The sequence below is a fragment of the Cordyceps militaris genome (genome assembly GCF_000225605.1).
Source record: "Cordyceps militaris CM01 unplaced genomic scaffold CCM_S00002, whole genome shotgun sequence".
In the NCBI taxonomy this organism is placed as follows: Eukaryota; Fungi; Ascomycota; class Sordariomycetes; order Hypocreales; family Cordycipitaceae; genus Cordyceps; species Cordyceps militaris.
The window spans coordinates 3,919,607-3,942,279 of NW_006271970.1; the positions used below are offsets into that span (position 1 = coordinate 3,919,607).

At 52.6% G+C, this 22,673-nt stretch overlaps 4 protein-coding genes across 4 annotated transcripts; 3 read left to right on the forward strand and 1 right to left on the reverse strand.

Annotated features, from left to right (window-relative positions):
- Positions 1 to 1,485: 1,485 nt before the first annotated feature.
- CCM_03174 (2-dehydropantoate 2-reductase, putative) lies at positions 1,486 to 8,107 on the reverse strand (the record flags this gene model as incomplete). Its single annotated transcript, XM_006668326.1, has 13 exons — positions 1,486 to 3,139; positions 3,201 to 3,633; positions 3,718 to 3,758; positions 3,842 to 4,091; positions 4,552 to 4,883; positions 4,962 to 5,152; positions 5,582 to 5,680; positions 5,770 to 5,857; positions 6,400 to 6,419; positions 7,003 to 7,016; positions 7,076 to 7,300; positions 7,422 to 7,589; positions 8,059 to 8,107. The coding sequence occupies 13 exons, from the start codon at positions 8,105 to 8,107 to the stop codon at positions 1,486 to 1,488; spliced, it is 3,564 nt and encodes a 1,187-aa protein (XP_006668389.1).
- A 4,209-nt stretch (positions 8,108 to 12,316) lies between these two features.
- Positions 12,317 to 17,531, forward strand: CCM_03175 (Thioredoxin-like protein; the record flags this gene model as incomplete). The annotated part of the gene is made up of 4 exons (XM_006668327.1): positions 12,317 to 12,398; positions 16,540 to 16,730; positions 16,834 to 17,108; positions 17,192 to 17,531. The coding sequence occupies 4 exons, from the start codon at positions 12,317 to 12,319 to the stop codon at positions 17,529 to 17,531; spliced, it is 888 nt and encodes a 295-aa protein (XP_006668390.1).
- A 794-nt stretch (positions 17,532 to 18,325) lies between these two features.
- CCM_03176 (small oligopeptide transporter, OPT family) lies at positions 18,326 to 20,821 on the forward strand (the record flags this gene model as incomplete). The annotated part of the gene is made up of 2 exons (XM_006668328.1): positions 18,326 to 18,874; positions 18,971 to 20,821. The coding sequence occupies 2 exons, from the start codon at positions 18,326 to 18,328 to the stop codon at positions 20,819 to 20,821; spliced, it is 2,400 nt and encodes a 799-aa protein (XP_006668391.1).
- Positions 20,822 to 21,753: 932 nt separating this feature from the next.
- Positions 21,754 to 22,616, forward strand: CCM_03177 (60S ribosomal protein L37; the record flags this gene model as incomplete). Its single annotated transcript, XM_006668329.1, has 4 exons — positions 21,754 to 21,763; positions 21,835 to 21,897; positions 22,301 to 22,372; positions 22,477 to 22,616. 4 exons carry the CDS (start codon positions 21,754 to 21,756, stop codon positions 22,614 to 22,616), a joined length of 285 nt encoding a protein of 94 aa, XP_006668392.1.
- Between the last annotated feature and the right edge of the window lie 57 nt (positions 22,617 to 22,673).

The window sequence follows — 22,673 nt, forward strand, 5'->3', positions numbered from 1 at the left end:
CAAGCCCCTCATTGCCTCCGCTTGCACGCTCGTCATGCGTAGTAGGTTCTCCGTGTCGGAGAGGTTTGCCGAAAGCTGCGCGAGTTGCGAGTGTAAATGGCTCTATTTTGGCAAAAGTCAGTGCCCTCGCTTATTCTTGGCCCCTCCACGCGTGAATCACAGCTGTACATACCAGCTGTCTCGACTTCATTTGTCCGCTCGCGGCGGAGATGGCCATGCTTTGTCGATTTCCGCCGCCGGCGATATTTCTTGTCGCCATGCTCAAGGGCTTATCAAGACAAATAATGGGGATTGGTTGTCCAAGAATGAATCCAATGCTTCGGGAAGACGAATTTATTAATTAAGGTAGTAGCGAGATTCCGTTGCAAAAACATTCAGTCGCATGACCTAGTCGAGCGGTACGCGCTTGCGACACCGATTGCTCCAGCGCGATGCTCCACGTGACATTGTCGCTGTGAGCGAACCTGAGTTTTGTGCCTCGATTACAATAAGACAAATCACGCTGCTATGTGTATCTGGCCTCACAAAAAGGAAACAAAGGGCAAAAAGTATGATAAACAGCGATAGTTCAACTTCAAATTATTCAAATGAGGCACCCCACTACCTGGACGCTCCAATATTCGCTGTCTTGTGCATTTGTATACCACAAGTTTTGTCAGACCCAACGGACCGCATCGTCCTTCGGATCAATCACCTCATGCCAAATGAGATGACAATGTCCACCGCCGCCATCGTAACACTTCGTTCCAAAACGATACATAAAAATTGGCGTATAACGAGACAGTATTATAGAGAAAGACAAAAAAAGAAAATGTGCAAGTGACCCCCGACTCTAATATGTGTGTTTGTGAGTAATAAAACAAGAAGAAGAACAATGCCTGTCATAGTTCCTGGAGGGGCACCGATACCGTGGTACGGATGCCAGCCTCGTCAAGGAAACTTCACAGGGGAAAAAATGAGTAAAACAAAAACACCAAGCAAGGTTATGTCCACCGACAGTATGCCCAATCTACCGTTCGCGCCGTGCATATTATCAAAGTCTAGCAACCATTTACCTGTTCTCATCTGAGGTTATCACAGGGCGATAACGTAAAACGGGCGACCGTTATAGGCGACAAGAACCAGCCGCTGGCGGATACTTGATCCTTGGCCCAACCGACCCATCCACATCTGGAAGGCGAAGAACCAAATATTCTTGCTCGGATGGAATATTACCGAAGCATTTGACCGCTTGCTGCCATTCCTTGTTGCCGTATGTACAGGACTTGGCAAAGTCCACAGGAAAAACAAGACGTCGTACGTTTATTCGGCACCTTTCGCTGTTGCCAAATCAAGCCCAACTCCAACGCTGTGTTATTTTTTTCGCAGGTATAAAGCAAACAGGAAATTAAGAAGAAGAATTGAGGGCCTGTTGGAGCCCAACGTGGTCTTCAAACGCAGCCATCGATGGCATCCGCTCCTGCAGCACTTTCGTCTTCGATGACATTAGTGAACACTCGTGGCGGCTGGTGGCGCATGCGGAAAGCTGGTCTGGCTGCTGCGTGCAGAGTTTTCGGAATCGACTTCACCACTGCCCGCGCTAGCACTCGCACTACCGGTCAGACTTCGCACATTTCTAGTCGTTGGTGGTTGGAGGAGGCTCACCCCAATATGCTGCTCAACTTGTTGAGGTGCAACCACGTTGCCTTGGCCTGGAGGATAACGAGGAACTGGCTGCCGGACACCATCAGGAGGAGAGGGACGGCCATTCATGGGAGGTCCGTATCCGTTGGGAGGAGAAGGTCTGCCGCTGCCACCGCGCATCGAAGGACTGTAAGGGTTACCGGGAGATTGGCTTGCGCGACGCCCGAAGTTCGTGCCTGGGGGGCCACCGGGAGCCTGGCCGTATTGCAGCTCATCAAGTCTCGAGGCCGTCAGGGAGTTGGCTCGGGAGCCGCCGTTCATGGTGCCTCGGTCGACAGTACCATAGCGATTCGACGAGCAGCTCATAAGTGGATCGTCTAGGATATTGTCCGTCATCATGGGCATCGATGCAATTTGGCTGGAACGGTTTCGGCCAAAGCTTGGTCGGAATCTGCTACCGCGGGAAGGGGGAGGAGCATCAAACTCAGGGTTGCGGCGAATGTGTGCGGGAGGTGGACCGGAAGCTTTACGATTCTTTCTCGACGTTACGCTCATCATGTCAAAATTGTCGGCGTCAATGGCGGGCATTCCAGGACCCACGGGAGGGTCGTAAAAGTCGTCATCATCGTCGTCATCAAACATCTGAGTGCTGTGGCGCATAGGATGGGGGCCGCGGCGAGGGCCGGGGGGGCCCAGAGGAGGGCCACGTCTCATGCGCATATCCTGCTCCTTCACAGCTAGTTCTCTCTGCCTCAGATGCATCTCTCTCTCGCGCGCAACAGGGTCACTGCCGTCAGTGCCTAAATTCTGCTCATGGTCTTCCGGAATATCGTCGTAGAGGACAAGATGAGAGAATTCCTCCAAATCATTGGCGTCCATGGATCCGCGACGAGAAGGAGCTCGAGATCCACCGTTCATGTTCTGTGGCGGGCGATTCATGCCGTTCGGACCGCCGTTCATAGGAGGTCCACGGCGCATGGGTCCAGGGGGACCGAAGTTGGAGGAGTTCCGGGGACGAACCTGGCGCGGTGGCATACCGTTGCCATTGGGCATGGGGCCCATCATGGGGCGGTGGCCATTCTGGGATGGCAGGCGTGGAGGCTGGCCAACGGTGGGAGAGCCTGGAGGCATGACACCTTGAACGTCGGCGGTCTTGGGGCGGTTCCTGTTTACGACGTTCAAGTTATGCATAATGGCATAGAGCGTCTCAATTCTGGGAACGGGAACCTTGACTTCGTGCGCCAGCTTTATGGGGGATCCCAGGTAAGTCTCAATCTCCATGGGGCGTCGAGCGACGTAGTCTTGCCACATGATGCTGTCCGGAAGATTTGTTTTTGTCATGCCGTCCATTAGCCTCTGTTTGAAGTCAATATCAAATTTGCAGCCGTTAGTCTCGGCGAGAGTGACAAGCTCGTCAATAATGCCAGTGATCATGTCCTTGACGCCAACCTTGTCCAAGAGGATGGACTGGTTGGGAGTTTCAAAAAGGACGCTGACGGGGTGGAAAGCAATCGGGCTAAAAGATGTTAGCAAGCAGACTGTAGGGAGAACAACTTGGAGACGAAACAAAAACATACCCAATAACGCGTTCATATTGCTGCTGACGAATATTGGGCGACACCTTGCAGTCAACTTGGCCGGTGCTGAGGGTCATAGCGAGAGCCTGTGCCATGTCCTCTTGGATAGCTTGAGGAATATTGCTCTGTTTGTTGGCCGGGCCGACCCAGATATCGGTCGAGCCCCTGTGCTCAAATTCACTAGGGCCAAGCTGGGTGAGCTCAGCACCGGACACTAATGAGAGAACGACATTTGTGGGAAAGCGCTCTTCGATGGCAGTTTCGACGCCAAGTGTGTGTGTTGTGTTGACCAGAATGCAGGTATGCTGGGGAGTGACGACGGAATCGATAACAGCAGCCAAGTCATAGATATCGGGGAGCGCCTTGACGCAGAGGACGACATAATCGAAAGGGCCTTCGCGGACAGTGGAAGCGTCCTCGGGGTTTCGGACGACTGAACAAGGCTTTTGTTAGCTTCTATCTAGAAATAGGAAAACCTGCGCGATTCAATTCTGTGCGACTTGACTCAGATACACACCATGTCGTGGCTTAAAGCGCTCATTTCCAAAGACGGGTGACCTGCAAATAGCTGTTAGCAATACGATCGCGGCTGGTGCAATGGCCGTCGGCCGGCTGTGCCGGACGCCTTCAGAGCAACATACTTGAAGGAGATGCCATATTGAGAAACATGCTCGAATCCCGATTTCCAGACTAGAGTAACATCGCAGGCATTTGTTGCTTGCAGTCGCCAAGAAAGAAAGGCAGAAACCGGGTTTCCGCCGACTGAACAAACTTGCATTAGCTCAGTGTCGCTCATGATGGGCAAAAGCGCCGTGGCGTGGCGGGGAGTAATCGCCGGGCGCAAGTGATGCGAGGATAATAAAGCAAGGTCGCGAGAGCGATTCAAGAATACTGCTCAATTGGTGTGCAAAGCAAGGAAAGCAACGAGAGAATGACGAGGGATAGAAAGACAGAAGAGTACAACGACTGGAATGGAATGATGGACGAGAGACTAAGTGGGCTAGAGAGGAAGTCAAAGGCGACAGCGCCCCAAGAAAAATAAGAGAGTGCGGTGACAGTGTGAAGACGGATCGCTTTAGTACCCGCCAGCAAAGCAACCAGGGTAGAGTAGCACCACAATGTACCAAAGACGCAAATTTGGGGACGGGCAGTGATTTTTTTTTTGGGAGGGGGGTGGGAGGGGTGGGAGAGTTGGGCTTGGGCTGATGGATGGATGGATGGACGAACCTGAAAGAATCTTGAGACGGGGTGTCATAGGTGCCATTACTGTTTAGTCGATATGGCCCGATGCGGCCTAGTGTGGTGAAGTGGCGGCCCAGCGTTCAAAGGTCCGAGTTTATTAGTCGCTCGCTCTCGCTCTCGCAGGGTAGATGGAGTTGGAGCAGCCGTCTCGCAGGGGATCGGCTGATGATTTGGCGGCACCAGGTCAGCCGCGGGGAAAAGGCCCTATTGACGTAGTCGACAGGCACTATAGGACAAGACGGACAACTAGCAAGCAAAAGAGGCAATCTCGGGAGTCGGTCAAGGGGGGTATGATTCGGGTTCGATGGGATCTGAATGCGAGGTGACAGGGGCGGCTGAAAGCGAGTTGAGCTTGAGCCTGTAGAGCTGGCAAGTAGAGTAGTTGACAGAGGAGTGGGAGGGTCGGCAAGAGATGGAGCAGCAATGGCAGGGGTGTGGGTGCTGCGATGGCACAGGCACAAGCACAGCGTGGTGGCTAGGTAGCGTCGACGGAATGTGGTGGTGAGATATCGTCAAGACAGCCAGGTGGGCGGTAGTTGTATGTGGGCCGAGCGCAGAGGTTGACGCGAGGCAGGCAGCGAGGCAGGCGACGCGTGGGGAGATCGGTGAGGCAGGGCGGCCGGATATTTAGGACAGATGAGCCCAGAGCAGAGTAGCAGCGACAGGAAAGACTGATGGAAGCGGCCTGAGGGTGTGGCAGCTTCGCGATGCTGGTTGGTTGGGGCAATGGAGCAACGTCGAGCAGCGTGTTTCCGATAGGTAGGGATTTTCAAACGAGTGACTGAAAAAAGGCTGGCATGGGAGAGAGCTGGGACGAGCGAGGCTATGCAACCCTGGTTGGCCAGAGCGGGTGGGCAAAAACTGTGACAATGTCAGAAACTGAGGGGGCTAACTTTTAGTAGCGCAAGCGGGAAGGTGGGAAAGAGGGACGACGCTGGGACATTGGGGGATGAGCGACGGGCGACCAGCACATGGCTGAAAGGAAGAGCAAGAGTGGGAGGAGTCAGGTAAGATAGGGTAGATGAGATGCAATATGAGGGACGCAGTATGTACTTGGCAATAGAAGAAAGAGGTGGTGGTGGTGGTGGTGGTGGTGGTGGTGGCCGGTAAGGCGACAGCGGAGCGACGAAGCCACGAACCAGGATATCAACAAGTGCCAGCGATGGTGGGACGATGCGAGTGGGCGGACAGGGGGAATGAAGAGGACAAGTCGAGGAGGCAGAGTCGTGCGTCGTTGGCTGGTAAGCTGCGCCTGCAGTGGGCACAATCTTTGGGGTGTCAAAGATTTTTTTTGGCCGGGCTATTTGGAGAAGGGGGTACCTATTACTTGCACTGCAAGCATTGCGATGGAGAAAGAGGGCGCTGCATCAACGAGGGACAGCACAATGATGTCGGCCGGCAGGTACCTGCCTGTACTGTAGGGACCTGGTACCTACTACCTGTAAGGCAGGCAGGCAGGTGGGCAGCGCTGATTGTACCATTGTACCAGCAACGCAGCAGTCATCTCGACTGGCAGGCGGCGTCCTTCACAATGTACCTGGGTACCTCAGAAAAACGGCAACAGAGGTACAACGATACCCACGCTGCTGGCCCTGTCCATGTATTGCCTTGGTACCTAGGTACGTGCAGAGTACCAATGTCCAGCGGCCTCCACAGACATGGTGCCAGGTTCCTATTATCTTAGGCAGGTACCGGCACAGCACATTGTTCAAAGAGGCGCAAGCTGCGGGTGCGGGTGGCGCTGCGCTGTCACGTCCCACTGTTAAGCCCTGTTGCGCTGAAATAGGCCTTGCCCGACGATGGCTTGGAGGGTGTGCCGGTTTTCGCGTGGCGTGCAAACGTGGGAAGCCGGGAAATAAAGGAAATAATAACTGAGCAGAAAATAAAGGGGCCAGGGGGGGCAAGAGGAACGCAACGCATCCTTCACAGGTAGCATGTTTGGGCAAACAACACCTACCTGGCGATGGCGGTAGGAGACTATTCCGGCACTTTGGCACGACGTCTGAACTTGAACATGAACCACTGTGGTCGCGACTAGTCCAACCACGAAACGAAAGGGAAAGATGAATCGAACCATCCCTTCCGCAAGGTGGGTGAATAAGACTCAGTCACCAGCCCTTCCTATCAACGGATTGGCCGGAGGTTCCGAGGCACGCAATCAACGCTCAACAGCAGTAGCGCCGATTCAGTATCCGCATTTTCCCAGTCCCCAGCCAGTGGCATGAGAAGAAGAAGAAGAAAAGAAGAAGAAAAAAACATATTTCCTTGATTGGGACTTGGCTTCTGCCTGTAGAAAATCCAACAGCTCTGATGGCTGAGGAGACACTTGTCACTGGAAGAGAGGAATAGTACTCAGTTACCGAAAGGAAGGCTCCGGGATGCGACCGTATGCGCCTCACTCGAGCGTGCATGAACCTGCTTGCTATTGCCCCAGGATCACTGCGTATTCTTGAATTTTGTCTTTTTGAGGGTTTTTTTTTTGCTCTCTTTCAAGTGGTGAATGTGAGACGCTCGCTTGGGCTTGGAGCGGACAGTGGGTAAGAAATAAGTCAGTACTTACCCGTAGCGCAAACTCTGTCGGTACTTAAGTTGTCAAATCGGGCACGCAATGTGTCCGATATCTGCAAGGTAACTGGCTGGGCAGCTGTGTGTATCCCAGCTCGATCTGGATGGCTCGATCAAGTAGGTGGCGAAGGAGCTGAAGCCTGGTTTGACGGTCGGCGCAACAAGTCGTCCAAGGACTCGGCCGTAGCACGGGAATCGCGAGGCCAAATGTTGCCGTTGCAAGTATCGCCCGAACACTCTATCCTGGCGGTACAACGCCACGTCTGGGAAGCGGGTCCAAGGCAAGGGGAAGTCTGTCGTTGGTCTTTGGCTTTCCTTGTCTCTTGTTCTTGAAAGCAGCCGTACACACACACGTGATATCGAAGAAATGCAATTGTCAACGTGACAACGCCGGAGTTGTTAGGTTATGGTTACCGTCGAGGGTAAATCGATTTTTTTGACAAGAATAAATTCGGTCGTCGTAGGTGGCACGGAATATTGCTTGCTCGCAGGCAAACAGCTTGGATAGTAGACGCTGATGCGATGTCGTCGGTTGCGTGTGGTCGGATTCGGCGACTCGCGAGGGTTCCTGCCGTTTCTTGGCTGTCCAAAATACCCAGATTTAACCGTGGGTATAGCTTGATGGATCACTCGTTCGTCATGGACAAGTGGTGCGCGGCAAAGCTGATGTAAACACGATGAGCACCCAGGGTTTTGGTTAGGGCAAACGCATCTGCGGATGCCAGGGAGGATGCCAGAGGGAAAGAAAATAGACAGCAGAGAAACAAGGAGAGGAAGGACCCCAAGCACAGATCAACAAACGAGAGAGAAAAAAAGGAATCAAAAAGACGGAACCCGAGAAAGCAAAAAAAGAGAGACACAAGGCGGGGATGGGATGGGGCAAGCAGCAGAGAGGGTTTGGAAAATAAAAGGCCAGAGACTGGCCAAGGCATAAGCGAAAAAGCGAAAAAAAATAGAGGACAGCGTCCAGAATACGAGGCTTGCTACGTCAGGCACCTAAAGGTAAACCCAAAAGGGCCTCAAAAAGCGACCAGCAATATTATCAACATACCCGTCCCGTGGCTCGACACCCTGCTAACTGTTGGCCGAAGGGCACCCATCGCTGCTAACTACCTAACTACTAGGTAACTAGGTGGTTAGGTATTGGAGCTGGGGAAAAGAGTGTCGACGTATCGACCAGCGGCCCGAAGCCGACTCCAAACTATGTGCACCCTCGCCTCGCTTTGTTGGATAAGCCCACTTCCGCTTGGACCAGCTTGTGTCTTGTGTCCTAACTTATTACGTCCGAAGCTCGTGGCTGCAGGCGTCTATGATTATTCGATTTTTCACAGCCGTTGATGGAGGCTTTCCAGGCGTCTCCATCACGTCCTGTAAGGTGCGCTTTTCCTAAACCGAATAGGACTAGACTTTGCTTTTTCTTCTTCTTCTTATCCATTCATCTTAGTTATTCGTGTCCTAACTAGACCAGGCGAAGCAACAACCCAGGGCCCAAGGAGAAAGCTCGCGTGAGATTCTCAAGAGGGGCCCCGATGGCCCGCCGCTAAAACTACAGGAACGCACAAGAAACAAGGACTGGCTGTCCAATGCAAGCAAGCGGCAAAGAGAAACGTCACTCGTATCCCGAGAGGCACGCGAACTAGCTACCAGAACAAGCGGCGGCCGGCGTCATCGCCCGGCTGCTGCACGAGTGCTTCGGAAGTCGCTGTTTCGAGCCAACAAAAGAGACAGGTCAAAAGGCAGTAATCTGATGTGGCCCCTGGTCTGGTCCCGCCCGGCTCGCTCCGTATCAGTCAGGCCTAGGGTTCCTTTTATTGTTCCCACTGCAAGCCTTGTACGTAACTAGGCGCAGATGCGGTTTGTTGGGCGTGATGGCTTCGTACGCCAAGCAAGACGCACGTCGTCATCCTGGGACGGAAACCGGGGTTGCGTAGGCTAGAAAAGCCTAGAAAAGCCTCTAGAATGGCCGGAACTAGCATAGCTGGCTTAAGGCCGCTTTCCTTCTCTACGTCGTCGCGAGCTCGCGGCCTGGAGACAGGAGAGTGGACGATGACGGTCAGGTCAGGTCTCCCATTGGATATCAAGTCTCATTTTTTTTTTCAAAAAGACGCGTTGCTCTCTTCCGGCCCTCTCATTCGCCACTCAACTATTTTCCAGTTTCACGAGCGAGCGCGTCAAAGCCACCATATGTTCTTGTCAGCAGACTTTGGACCAGGCCGCCGTGAACCTTTTTTGGGTCAAAAGAGTAGTGTACCGCAATGGCGCGGCGTGGAAGCGGAGACCCAGGACAAGAGTCATTTTCATTTTCTGCACTGATGCATAGTATTGTCCCATGATTGCTGTTTGAATTTTCTAATAGTTGGCCAGCTGGACTGCGCTTCGAAAAAAAGCTCTGCTGCCATGCAGGTCACTGGCTTGCATCGTCTCGTATTGCGGGACTGTCTTTCACAGCATGGGGCCAATCTTTGCCAAGCCATTCATACTTCGTACAAGCTCCGAAATTAGAAACCTGTGCTCCCTGTACCGTGACTGTGCGACTGCCAACTGCGTACAGACATGCAGAGGAACTCCGAGATATGGTCGGTTACACAAAGCTCTCCATGATAAGACTCTTATCGCCGCTCAAGAGGGAAAGAAGCCTCTCTGTGCGGAACTGCGGTCGTGGGAAGCATCTGCAAGCTTGTCCAGGAACAACGTCGACTGGCATATGGACGCTTCCTCAAGTGCCACATTTTCAAGTGCCTGATACTACCATGGATGTTGTTCGTTGTACGAAGTAGCGGCAGGCCGGAAATTGGGCAGTCCTTTATCTGCAAATCTGGCTTTGCGGTCTGCCATCCCAGCCACCACTTGGCAGATGCATCGTAGATATGACAGAGTCGTCCGTAATAACTTAGCAGGTCGGCAAGGAAAACGGACGCGAGATGACGGGACATGACTCCGTCGTGATGCAGTGGGTAATTGCGCGTCGCCCCACGAAGATGCCATTATCCGCTCCTTCTTCCTGGTAGACAATTGGCTTTTGGCAAGGAGCGGTGCGGAAGGACACGATGGGGCGGAATTGGTAGGGCTAGCACGCGGATCATGAAAAAAAACTGGCCACATATCAGTCAATACAGTCTTGGCACTCTATTCGAAAAGACTACAGGGGTAAAATGAGACAGAATGATGAAGAGAATCATAAAGATAAGGCATTCATGACGATAAGAGAATCAAAAGGAGAAAGAGAATTTTAAATAAAAAAGGAATAAAGATAAAGAAGATGACAAGGTCAAGAAAACAATAAAGTGATGACCAGCAATCTTTCTTGTCATGTTGGCAAGCCCTCTCTGCATGGATGTGTTACTATTTCCGGCATAATGTGAGGCTTGCATGCCAATACGTCGACGCACATACTGGTGCCCCGTTAGCATCATCTCGCCGATTGAATGAACAGTACCGAGACAGTGTTACAGATATCAAGCTCTACTTCGCCGCAACCATCCAAGTATGACAATGCAGGCGCTTATTCGTTAGTCTGGTTACTCAGTGTGATTAGCCTCTAATGAGCCCCGGCCCGCGCGCCTTGATAGGGGAACTGGAAAGTGATGGCCTGCGTGACAGTGGCCTTTACATCTGACTTTATTCCTCGACACACTTCCAGCCAACCAGCACAGACAGACAGACAAGCACGCCATGAACTTGAGCGCAACAACAGCACCAAGCCCACTTAGCAGCACGCCACAGAGCACAAATCTGTTCGCCAGCGAGCTTCTTGAATAAAATTATAACTATTCCACTATTCCAGGTTCAATGGTATCACGGAGCCCCGCCGTAGCACAGAGTGATAGCCGGGAAGACGGGTAGATTCTGATTCATGGTCATGGGCACCGGCTTGTAGCTACTCTGTTCCGCGCGTTGATTCATGGACTATTATAAGCTATTTTATTACTGAAAGAAAAAAGAAAAAACACCAGCACCGCCGTGTTCGTACTCAGCCGTAGACAAAAGACCCCAACACACGTAGCAGGCTCCGGCATACCAAACCCCGCGGCGTAAACTCAATTTTTGCGCGGCTTTTCTTTCCCCACGAACCCGCCCGTCTACCAAGTTGCTTAGAATATCACGCTGCGCTTTCGGCCCGGCTATTCCGGAAGGGGAAAAAAAGGGGGAAACAACTTCGGATTCTTGCAGGCCCCAAAGGTCGTCGAAGCTGTCGACGACGGCTACGTAATGGTATGCTGCGGCCGTTGGGACGAGCGGCAAGAGGATCTGACTTGTCGCTTCGTCCGTCTTGCTCATATTACACGGACACTCGGGCTGTGCGCAAACTCGGCAAGCAAGAAAGCGCCCTCCTTGGTTCGGGAGGTGGAGAAGGGATAACTAATAATAAATGATCAAGGGAGCGGCGAGCCACCACAGGGACCAGTTCATCTGTACAGCCAATGTTAGTTGGAGATTCCAGAGTGAAAATCCGCCAACTGGGGAAAAGGTCCCAAACAAGTCAGCCACTAGTTAAAAGCAAGTTAAAAGCAACGGAGGCTGTTTCCCTTCCCACCTTGGAACCTCGGCACGCCGCAGGATGATGCTCTCAGCGGGGACGCTGGACTCTTTACTCAAAGAATACGCGGAAGCGGAAAACCAACTCGTCCATATATCTGACACTCGAAAAATGAGATATTACTATATTCACTGTGTCGCTATTCGACTACGCCCGCCCCCAGCTAACCTCTTCCAGGTACCTAACACGTCTTACTGGAAGTAACTACCCTCAGCATTACTTACACCTTTATTCGTTCATTGTTCATCATCACGACTTCAGCCCGCATTTCCTCATCTACCTAACAGATTATACCTATTTGAAGACGTTTTAGCAGTCTCAATAGGGCGCACAACCAATGTCAAGAAACCCCCCTCACCCGCGTAGGTACCTACCTAGGTAACCCGTCGGCCCATCTTTGGACGGCTGTACTTTCACTTGAGAGCTTTTTATTCTGGTCCAGATCTCGCGTATGGCAACTGGATTTCTGCAGCCAAACTCACGAGGCTCGCGAACGAAGGAGTGCAGATATCCAGATTTCACCTTGCAGTGCCTCAGAGCAAGTACCGCGACGCCTTGCGCCGGTTCGGTCAGGTATCATCACTGGCACGAGCCCCCGTGGTTACTAAATGCACAACAAGTTGTGACTTGAGTATCGGATGGGGCCGCAGTACACCGGTTGTAATACATCATGGGCGAAAGATCTCCCGTGGTAACGGTAAATATGAGGGCGAGGCCGAATATTTGTGAGTGGAGTATTGAATGGTGCCTCAGTACACCGGTGTAATTCACCATGGGCGAAAAGTCTCCCGTGGTAATTGTAAATATGAGGGCGAGGCCGAATATTTGTGACTTGAGTATTGAATGGGGCCTCAGTACACCGGTTGTACATCATGGGCGAAAATTTCCCTGTGGTAAATGTAAATATGAGTATTGGATGGGGCCTCAGCACAGTTGAAGGGTCAAGGGGCCAGGGGAATAGGCTTTTTGTTATACTCGGTACTCTTAGGGCTGTGCCACAGACGTTGGGATTGTGGCGGCAAAGTCATGACGAATTGACTGCTAGGACAAAGGGTGACTCACCGGCTAGTAGTTGTCTGATGCACAGGGTAATGTAATATGGTAATATGGATGAATATGGATAAAATTTCCTCAACATCGAGGCCATGGAGCGAGCTACTCATGCCCACCGCGCCGACCAGCGATCTGGTCTCCCAAGCCACCACGCTGCACTTTTGCTGCGCCGTCGAGGCTCCGGATTATAAGGAAGAAACTTTACTTTACTATATTATGTTAGGCTACCTATACTGACTTTCTATTTCTCTCAAGGCGTATCTATGCTTCCTGGCAGCTGCTTTCTATAGGCGCTTAGAGATGAGCTCTTGATGTATAAGTGACAACTGTAGGTACCTGTGAACAAACCCGGGGGGTAGGTTACCGGCAAGGGGGTGCTCGATGCATTCACAAATTGGTGTGCCAACCAGACAGTGACACAGCGACTATACCTGTAGTTACACCCATACCCTGACTCAACGGACTGGACCTGGTCACAGTGCCATGGCGCCCCCTCAAATTGAAGAAATCAAATCCCGAATTTTCATACATATTAAATAAATCCGTACGGATACACATATGTGGATATGCACAAGGAACAAAAAAGCCGCTTTTCCGCCCATCATATTAACGCCCAGTTCCTCTGGAACCACCCCCTCCCTGCGATTATTGGTACCTGTGCTCTGCCATCTTGACGTTCCCGCTCCTTTCTATTCTAGTTATTTCCACGTCTCAATTCGGAGGCTTCGCTAGTTACTGCTGCAGGAACATGGGGTATACTGGTAAAGGTCGCAGAAATTCACAGTTCCTCGCCTTTTTGAATTTCTCTTCTCCTCATCCTGCCCCTTCGCCCATGTCATTGGTGCAGGGTTGAGTCCCCCTGCTGTCTTAGGCTACGATTGACGGGTTCGCAACTCTGCCTCACTGGTTACGTACCCTACATCGTGAATAAGACAAGTCGGAACTCTGATCTGGCGCTGTTATCTTTGCAGTGTGTCTAACATAGCGCTACTCATTATCGTATGGCTTTAGTGAAATAAAGTTGCTGGTTGATTGAACTCGGAGCAAAGTCTTATTACGGCTTTGCTGTGTAAGCTTCATTTGAGTTGTCGCGTCCTTCCTCGACATCTGACGCCATACATAACGAACTTGTTTCCTTACCAGGCATCCAAAAGCCAAGTTGCTAGACCGACTCCAGACATGACATCTAGATGTATTATGCCACGTTGGGCGTGCCGCAAATGGGCGCGACTTCCTTGGCTCATGCCAAGCCCTTCCGGAAGAGCCGTCTGTCTCATCTGAACACGCCTTGTAGCTGTCAAACGAACCGCATCGTATTCCCTATTTATCTCATATATAATACAAAGCGAAGTCATCGTAAAAAAGCCCAAAGACTTAGCAAAGGCTACCAGAAGAAGCCAAATCGGAATGGTGGGCATGTCCAGATCGCTTCTGCCTTCTGTACTGCGCAAATGCAACTGGTAGTCACCAAGACACTATTATTAGCTATGTCTCAAGATAATCCCAGGATAACTCCAGTAAAAAGAAAAACATAACACTGTAACTATCCGTACAATAGTGATACCATAATCTGATTGCCCGTGGACCACAGCGTCAAGGGTAAGACGAGACCAGCCACTGCACACATATCTGGTTTCCTCAAAAGGTGGAATATTGGAGGAACAATATGTAGTATGTAGAATCTGACTGCTGCAACAAGTTCAGCACCTCAGTGGAATGTATCATGTACTCTACGGCCACACCGTCACTTACACAAAGGGCCATGTGCCGTTGACCGACCTGACGGAGGGAAGCCAAGCCAGCAGGTATCGCCCAAGGGACTGTTTACTTTTCTAAAAAGACTGTAGCTGCATGTACTTGAAACTCATTGAACCAAAGCCCTAGTGGATGATTTCCTGCTCGTCCAGGGCCAGCCTTCTTCAATACTCCCATCACCCAGTGTTCCGGAAGGCACCAGCCCTTTAGTTGGCGGGCTGGCGAGTGCCACGTGCACGAGAATAACGATGCGAAGCGTAACTCCTCCACTAAAGACGTCCGCATCCTGTCTGGATTCGGGGCGGTCGACATGGACACGTTCCGAGACCCTGCGTCAAGGATTATGACCCGTCTCGCTGAAGGAGATGTCGTAGGTAGATGTTGTATGATATGAGGCGGTACGTGACGTTGCCTGCGATGTTTTGTTGCTCAACGACAAGGAGACCGGGGGTGCGATACTGGTAGGAATCGCCCTCATGTTGTCACAAGTAAGTGTATATCATCTTTCAAGTCAAAAAAAAAAAAAAGATCGTCTTAGTCAATCGCCCAGCCATGACTTGCATCGCCAGATGCCGTCCCACTAGATGGACTCTTGGTCAAGGCATATGAATGAGGACTAACTTCTCACCAGCGGCTTTTTCTCTGTCCGCAGCCTTCAAAGGAGAGGCAGTGTTGACGACGATTTCGCCTTGCCTTCACTAGACTAGCAAATCGTGTCACAGCATCCGTGTTATAGGCCGGCGAATACAGCGCCGTTCAAGCCCTTGGTACTCAAAACATGGGCTTGCTCTTGCTGGCCTATGAGGGCTGAGTTGAGTTGGACAGACAGTGACTTGGCATAACTAGGGGGTTGACGAAAGTAGGGATTGACAAGACATTTTCACAGCTTTCAGGGGGGATGGTGTCAGCCAAGCATGTATATGCATGCTGATGGGCCGAGTTGCTGACTTACATATCTCGATAGCGATGCCTTACAGCAATGTTTGCAAGTGAGACACGCTGATATCCGAAACTTTCTATTCAATTAGAAGGACGGGAACCTGCATGCATATATGGCTTGCTGAGAAAACGAAGCTTTTTATACCCCTCAAGATCAATGGAAGCGATCATGCAGTTCGATTGATAGCGGTGTTTCCTCCCTCACACACCACTCAATTACCAAGTCAGTTTAAAAGCGCTTACGAATGAAGCACTGTCAATACGAGTGTGCTTGGAGTCCTTGCACGAGACTCACCAAGTAAAGCAGGTTGGTTGACTCCCCGGCGGGAGGGAACGTATTCGAAGACTGGCTTTGTTGCGCCAGATCTAATTATTGGAAGCGCAGGCAATTTCTTTGAGCAGACGAGAATTGAATAAGACGCCAGCGAAAAATTACGGTTTACATATCAATCATCTTGATATATGCGGCTGCAAAAGTCTTGTACTCGTTTTGAGGCCAGTGGCGGGGCCGTGGCCGGCTTCCGCTGGCGGATAGCGCCGGGGCGCCGGCCGCGGTACGTCCCTACAGCGCACTTGGCACTAGAATATAGTCACGTTGCGATAAACAGTGGACGTGTTTTCACAACAGTTTATACAATCGATTAAGGCCAGATTCTGTTCCCCCGGACTCTTTGCTTTTTTCATAGCGCGAAAAACAGAGGCACTCGCGCGAAAAGGACAACGACAAGGAACAAGCTGGGCGGGCGACCTGAGCTCTGCCCTCGAAACAGGTACATCTCGCTGTGACGGTTGAGGCGAACCGGAGAATAGAAGGAAACAAGTTGCCCAAAAAACCAAGGAAACTCAATCAACTAGCGCGTCACCACATCCCAACCCTCATCCAAGTTTGGGCTAGTTCCTCAGGCGAGTCGGCCGCCCGTCCCGGCCTAACTAACTTCAATAGAGTTTCTGTTTTTGTTCTGGAGCCAAATTCTGATTTACACTTTTACACATTTGTTTGGACAAGCAACTCGGGACCTGGGCGAACGCAAGGAACGTCTATGCTGCATCGGACGCAAAGTAGAGAACGCCCTACAAGATACGAATACGTGTGCACCAGTTGCGCGGAGCCTTGCAGCAAAACTATCGCGACTTGCGCTCAAGGGGCTTGCCTCGGTTGATATCTAGTGGCGACGACATACCTGCGCCTTTGTCACCCCGGACTGATGGATTGCGTCGATACAATGGGGAGCGAAAACAAATCCTCAGACGCCGAGGCCGACTACACGCTTCACTACTTTACCTTTTCGTTGTACTCGCTCATGGTGCAGTTCGCCCTTGGATTGGGGAGACGGCTCAACAGCGACAATGCGCCGCAAGTGCAGTTGAAATTCGTCAATCTTCCGGCGCAGGAGAACCTGGGAGAGGAGTACCTCACCAGGGTCAATTCAAAAGGACAGGTACGTCGACGCCGTTGTAGCAGGACGAGTAGCGTCAAGGGCGGTGGATGTGAGAGTGCGGGGATATAGTAGTGCATCATTTGCTCACCGTTGCTCAAACCAGGTGCCTACTCTAACGTCGGCTCTGCTTCCGTCGGGATTGAGTGATAGCCACCAAATCGCCAAGTGGCTGTGCGACAAGCAGCCAGAGCTGGTGCCTGCGGCGCACAAGGAAACGATCGACGGGTTGATGGAGAAGCTGTACAAGTTTCATTTAAAGGCTCTCAGCATACAGCCGGAAGCCGCGGCCAACGGCTTACCGAATGTCGCCGCTGCCATGCTTGAGAATGCTAGCATTTCGGAAACGCACCGACGGGCTCTCGAGATCAAATCCATTTTGTAGGTCATTTGCAGACGAACGACGGCAACTCTCCCCGGAGGTCGTCGCGGCAAGCAAGCAAGAGAAGCTGACAGGGCGACAGTCACGACACGCTACATAGCAGGACGATAGAGGCGGAACACATTGAGCAAGTCGAGAGGCACGTGTCTGCGCTGATGGCGGAACTGGCGAGCATCATCGAGGAGCACAGAACCGAGGACTCGCGGTGGATTTTTGGGCGGCAGCCAACGATTCTTGACGCGTATGCGTCGGCTCTCATGATCCGGCTGCTGGACAATGGGCGGCGAGAGCTGCTGCCGGCGACGGTGCAGGCGTACGCCGAGGCGGTACAGGCATCGGAGGAATGGCATCAAGTGACACAGGGGCGACGGACAGTGTACGAGGGGTCGATGGGCCCTGCGAGCGATGTGGATGTCAAGTAATGAGATGAGAGCGAGGCAAATGGAGTGGCTTCGTCGAGAGTGTAAAAGTGGTTAAGAAGAGGGTGTGGTGTTTGTATGCAACCAGCAAAACGAATTTGTTGCAGCTACTCTCAGTTGGGCAGGTCGGGTCAGGGCGGATTACGGAGTAGGGTGGCAGAGGGCGAGCGCATGACTCGGAGCCGGCTTATTAAGATGGGCCTCTAACAAATGTTAAGCGACATGTTGCAATTTATCGTGGCAATTTGACCAGCAGGTAAAGCAAAGCATTAATAGTGACTGTACAAATTACTGTGTATTAATTTGACTCTTATTAACCTACACATGCAAAGCATGGCAGCCAGGGAGAGGTTGGTGGCAGACGGCAACGGGCGGCCAAGAAGAAGGCGTCCTTTGGCGGCGACGCCACGCGCCACTTCACCACCACCACTGATAATTGCCTTGTCCTTGCTTGCTTATCAAAAGTTTTGCGCCTGAATAATTAGGTATCAAAAGCGCGCCAGGGCTTATCAAAAGAGCCATCAAAAGGAGCCCCCCACAGCTGCCCATCTGTCCACTGAACCCCAGTGCCATCAACCCGCAGAACCCCGGGCTCGCTTTGTTTCCCCAGCCAAAGTACGGAGGACATTCAACATCCCCCCCCCTCATCAGTCACTGTCCTTGTTGCTTCCCCACGACTTTTCCACCCTTCTCCCGCATCGTCGAGGCGCACATTCAACGCAATCCCCGCGCGCGCAAGCGCAGGACAAGCCAGCTTCCCCTCGCAAAGCGATTCGCACCACCCCGTCCTCCCCGCCATGGTGTCCCGACTCTTTCGCAAGCGGCACGAGGCCGAGGAAATCACGCCCATTCCCGCCTACGCCGCCGACCTCGACGTCGCCGGCATGGAGCAGCTCAAGCACCTCCACGAGTTTGAAAAGATGCACAAGTTTGACCCCAACTTCCCCATCGATGAGCTCAACGACCTCGACGCCGCCATAGCCACCTGCAACGCCGAAAAAGGCATCGAGATTGAGCACGCCCTCATGGAGGACAACAGCCCCTACCCCGAGGTCCGCGCCGTTGTCCGCAACTACGACGTTGACGTCCCGGCCAACACCGTCCGCGCCTGGGTCATCGGCCTCGTCCTCTGCACCATCGGCTCCGGCATCAACATGCTCTTCTCCCTCCGCGATCCCACCATCACCATCAACACCTATGTTATCCAGCTCATCGCCTACCCCATCGGTCTCGGCTGGGACCTCATCATGCCCGATCGTGTCTGGAATCTTTTCGGCCTCAAGTTCAACCTGCGTCCCGGCAAGTTCAACTTCAAGGAGCACGTCGTCATTGTCGCCATGTCCAATGTGAGTATTTCTACCCAGTACATGTACTGCAAGTCCATTTTCCACATGGTCCGCCCCCCTCATCACCCTCGACCAATACTGACGCCCAAGTTGTAGGCTTCATACGCTGGCGGCGTCCTGTACGCTACAGACGTTCTCTTGACCCAGCGCATCTTTTACAAGCAGACTTTTAGCTGGGCCTTTCAGATGCTGTTTGGCATCACCACCCTCTGCACCGGCTACGGCCTCGCTGGCCTTGCCCGCCGCTTTCTCGTATGGCCCGCCGCCATGATTTGGCCTGCTGATCTTGTCAACTGTGCTCTCTTTTACAGCCTGCACGACCACTCCCCCTCTGACCCTGCAAAGACAAACGGCTGGTCCATCGGCCGCTACCGCCTCTTCCTCATCATTGGCGCCTCGGCTTTTGTCTGGTACTGGTTCCCGGGCTGGCTCTTCCAGGGACTCTCCTATTTTACCTGGATCTGCTGGATTGCCCCCAACAATGTCGTCGTCAACAAGCTTTTTGGCCCTATTCACGGTTATGGTCTCATGCCCATCACCTTTGACTGGACCGTCGTCAGCGGCTACGTCGGTTCCCCTCTCATCCCACCCTTCCACGCCATCTTCAACGTCATCCTCGGCGTCTTGGCCATCTTCATTTTCCTCTCCTGCGGTATTCACTTTAGCGGCACCTGGTTTTCCGACTTCCTCCCTGTCCAGGCCGGCGACTCCTTTGACAACATGGGCAAAGTCTACAACGTCTCGCGCATTCTCGATGCCAACTTCAACTTCAACGAGACCGCCTATCACCAATACTCCCCACTCTTCCTTCCCACCCAGTTCGCCCTTGCCTACGGCACCTCGTTCGCCGCCGTCTCCGCCGTCCTGATCCATGTTGCTCTTTATCATGGCCGCGAGATTTGGGACCAATTCAAGATGGCCCGTCATCAGGAAGACGACGTCCACATGCGTCTCATGAAAAAGTACCGCGACGCCGAAGACTGGTGGTATGCCGCCCTCTTTGTTGTCATGATAGCCATCTCCTTTGGTGTTGTCGCTGGTTGGGACACCGGCTTCCCCGCCTGGGCATTTGTCGTGTGCATGCTGCTGCCCATCGTCTGGCTCATCCCCATCGGTCTCGTCCAGGCCATCACTAACATGCAGCTTGGCCTCAACGTCTTGACAGAATTCATCATTGGCTACATGGTCCCGGGACGCCCCCTCGCCATGATGATGTTTAAGAATTACGGCTACATCTCCATGTCGCAGGCTCTGTACTTTGCCCAGGATCTCAAGCTTGGCCACTATATGAAGGTCCCTCCCCGTGTCATGTTTGCCTCGCAGCTCGTTGCCTCCATCTGGTCCGCCATTGTCCAGATTCTGCTTATGAATTGGGCGCTCGACAACATTCCCGATGTCTGCTCTCCCGACCAGAAAGACAGGTTTACCTGCCCTGGCGGCCGCGTCTTCTACACGGCCTCTGTTGTCTGGGGTGCCATTGGTCCTGCCCGCATCTTCAGCGGTGGCGCCATCTACTCATCTCTCCAGTGGTTCTGGCTGATCGGCGCCGTGACGCCAATCCTCACCTGGCTGTTGGCCCGCCGCTGGCCCAAGTCCTTCCTGCGGTACATTAACACCCCGCTCATCTTTGGTGGTGCGGGCCAGATCCCCCCGGCCACCGTCTACATCTACCTCTGCTGGGGTATCGTCGGCGCCATCTTCAGCTTTTTCATCAGGCGTCGCTACACCGGCTGGTGGCTCCAGTACAACTACATCACCTCAGCAGCCCTTGACTGTGGCCTCATCGTCTGCACCCTCGTCATCTTTTTCACGCTCTACTTGACCAAGACAGTGGCACCGCAGTGGTGGGGCAACACCGAAGCCTTGCAGACGCTTGATCATCACGGCAAAGCGATTACTATGCATCCGGCGCCTGGCCAAATATTCGGGCCTAGCGATTGGCGCTGACGCGGGCGCTCTCTCCGATGCGACATGTCGAGCTGGTAAGATGGCATGTTGATCTGGATGTTAAACTTGTCCGTAGCAAAGACTGATGAGGACACGAGCATTTCTTTTTGTATAGCTATGACGGAGTATGGGTGTATTGTTTTGGGATAATTGGTTTTTGGATAGCGTACGATGCATATGGGCATATCTAATTTGCAACGGTTCTCCTCCTCCATGTGTCTGACTGAATAGAGCCGTTTTCGCATTGATCCACTGCACTCTGGATGAGTAACGTAGTTAAACGTGTTGAACAATTATGGAGGTGCCCAACTTGGTCTAGCCTACATGGAAGGGTAAAGTCACGTGAAACTGGTGAACATTGGCGGGCCGGGTAGCTCGCAGCTCCGACGTTAGGGCTCGCCCACCGCTTGGACACGCAATTTTGGCCAGCTTTTGTGGGCGAGCGACTCCACTCTTCCTTTCCACCGCCATCGACCGAAAAAAGGCCTCTACACTCTCGACGCCCTCTTAACCGACTCAAATTTGCAGTTCGCACCCATTCCACCAACGACCGCAGCAACACCGACAAGATGAGTACGTTCTGATTTAATTCCATTTGGGAGGCGACCGCGCTGTGAGCATGCTTGAAACGAAGAAGAAAATCGACGAGAGAGGAATCCTGCACCCCCTCCTATGTTCTGTACCGCACTCGCGATGTTGGGGGATTGCATACATGAGACAGTGAAGGCGGAAGTCAGGTCCAAACCAAATACGAGCTGTACCGCAACATTTCTTCATTCCGACGGAGAAGAGGCCAAAAAATATTCCGGAGGCCAAGTTGCACGCAACGACGACGCAGCTCCAGAGCGCACGCAGAACACACGACGATCGATCCGTGACATGCCAGGTTGGCGAAGATGGCTCTCGTCGATTTTCTTCTCTTTCTCGCGAATATGCCGTGCAGTTGTTTCTCTTGGAGCAGAGAATTGGAGGAAGCCAGGACTGTTCTTTTGAGACTAACTTGTTCGTTATAGCCAAGGGTACCTCCAGTTTCGGTAAACGCCACAACAAGTCGCACGTTCTGTGCCGACGATGCGGTTAGTTTTTTGCCCTTTACTACCCTACTGAGACCTCTTTACGGGTTTCAATCGCGACGAAGACATGACTCTCGGATCGAGCGACAAGCGGGGACGGTGCCATTTCGCGGCGTCTCGATTTCTGGTCAAGCTATCCTCACCCATGTGCCGTTGGGAGAAACTCGGCCCTTCACGCTGCTGTGGGCGGGTTGTTTCCTCCCTTGTTTCACGCGACTGGAAGACCGATTTCTTTCCAGAGGCGGGGGTTCTTCTTACGCAAGAGCTCGACCGGACCAGCGACGCCCCGGAACCCGAAACGACTTGTCGAGAGAAACATCGTCCTTTGAAATACACCAGCCCCGTTGCCTTGCTCGGGCCCGCACGTGGACAATTTCGAATGCTAATCTTGCCCTGCTTCTTCTAGGTCGCCGCTCTCTCTCCGCCCAGAAGAAGGAGTGCGCTGCCTGCGGCTACCCCAGCGCCAAGATTCGCAAGTGTACGTATTGAATTGTCTCGCCCATGCCTTCTTCCGCAAGCGCCCCGTGCCCCCTAAAGCGCGTTCGCGAGGTGAGAATTTGGCTAACATTATGTGTGCTGCAGACAACTGGAGTGAAAAGGCCAAGCGCAGAAAGACCGTCGGCACTGGCCGCACGCGCTACCTCAAGGACGTCTCCCGCCGCTTCAAGAACGGCTTCCAGACGGGTCAGCCCGCCGGCGCCCGTGGCACCTCCAAGGAGTAAAGAAAAGCAAACCAACAACCCAAAAAAGATCACACTTTTCTAGTTGTGCAATTGTCA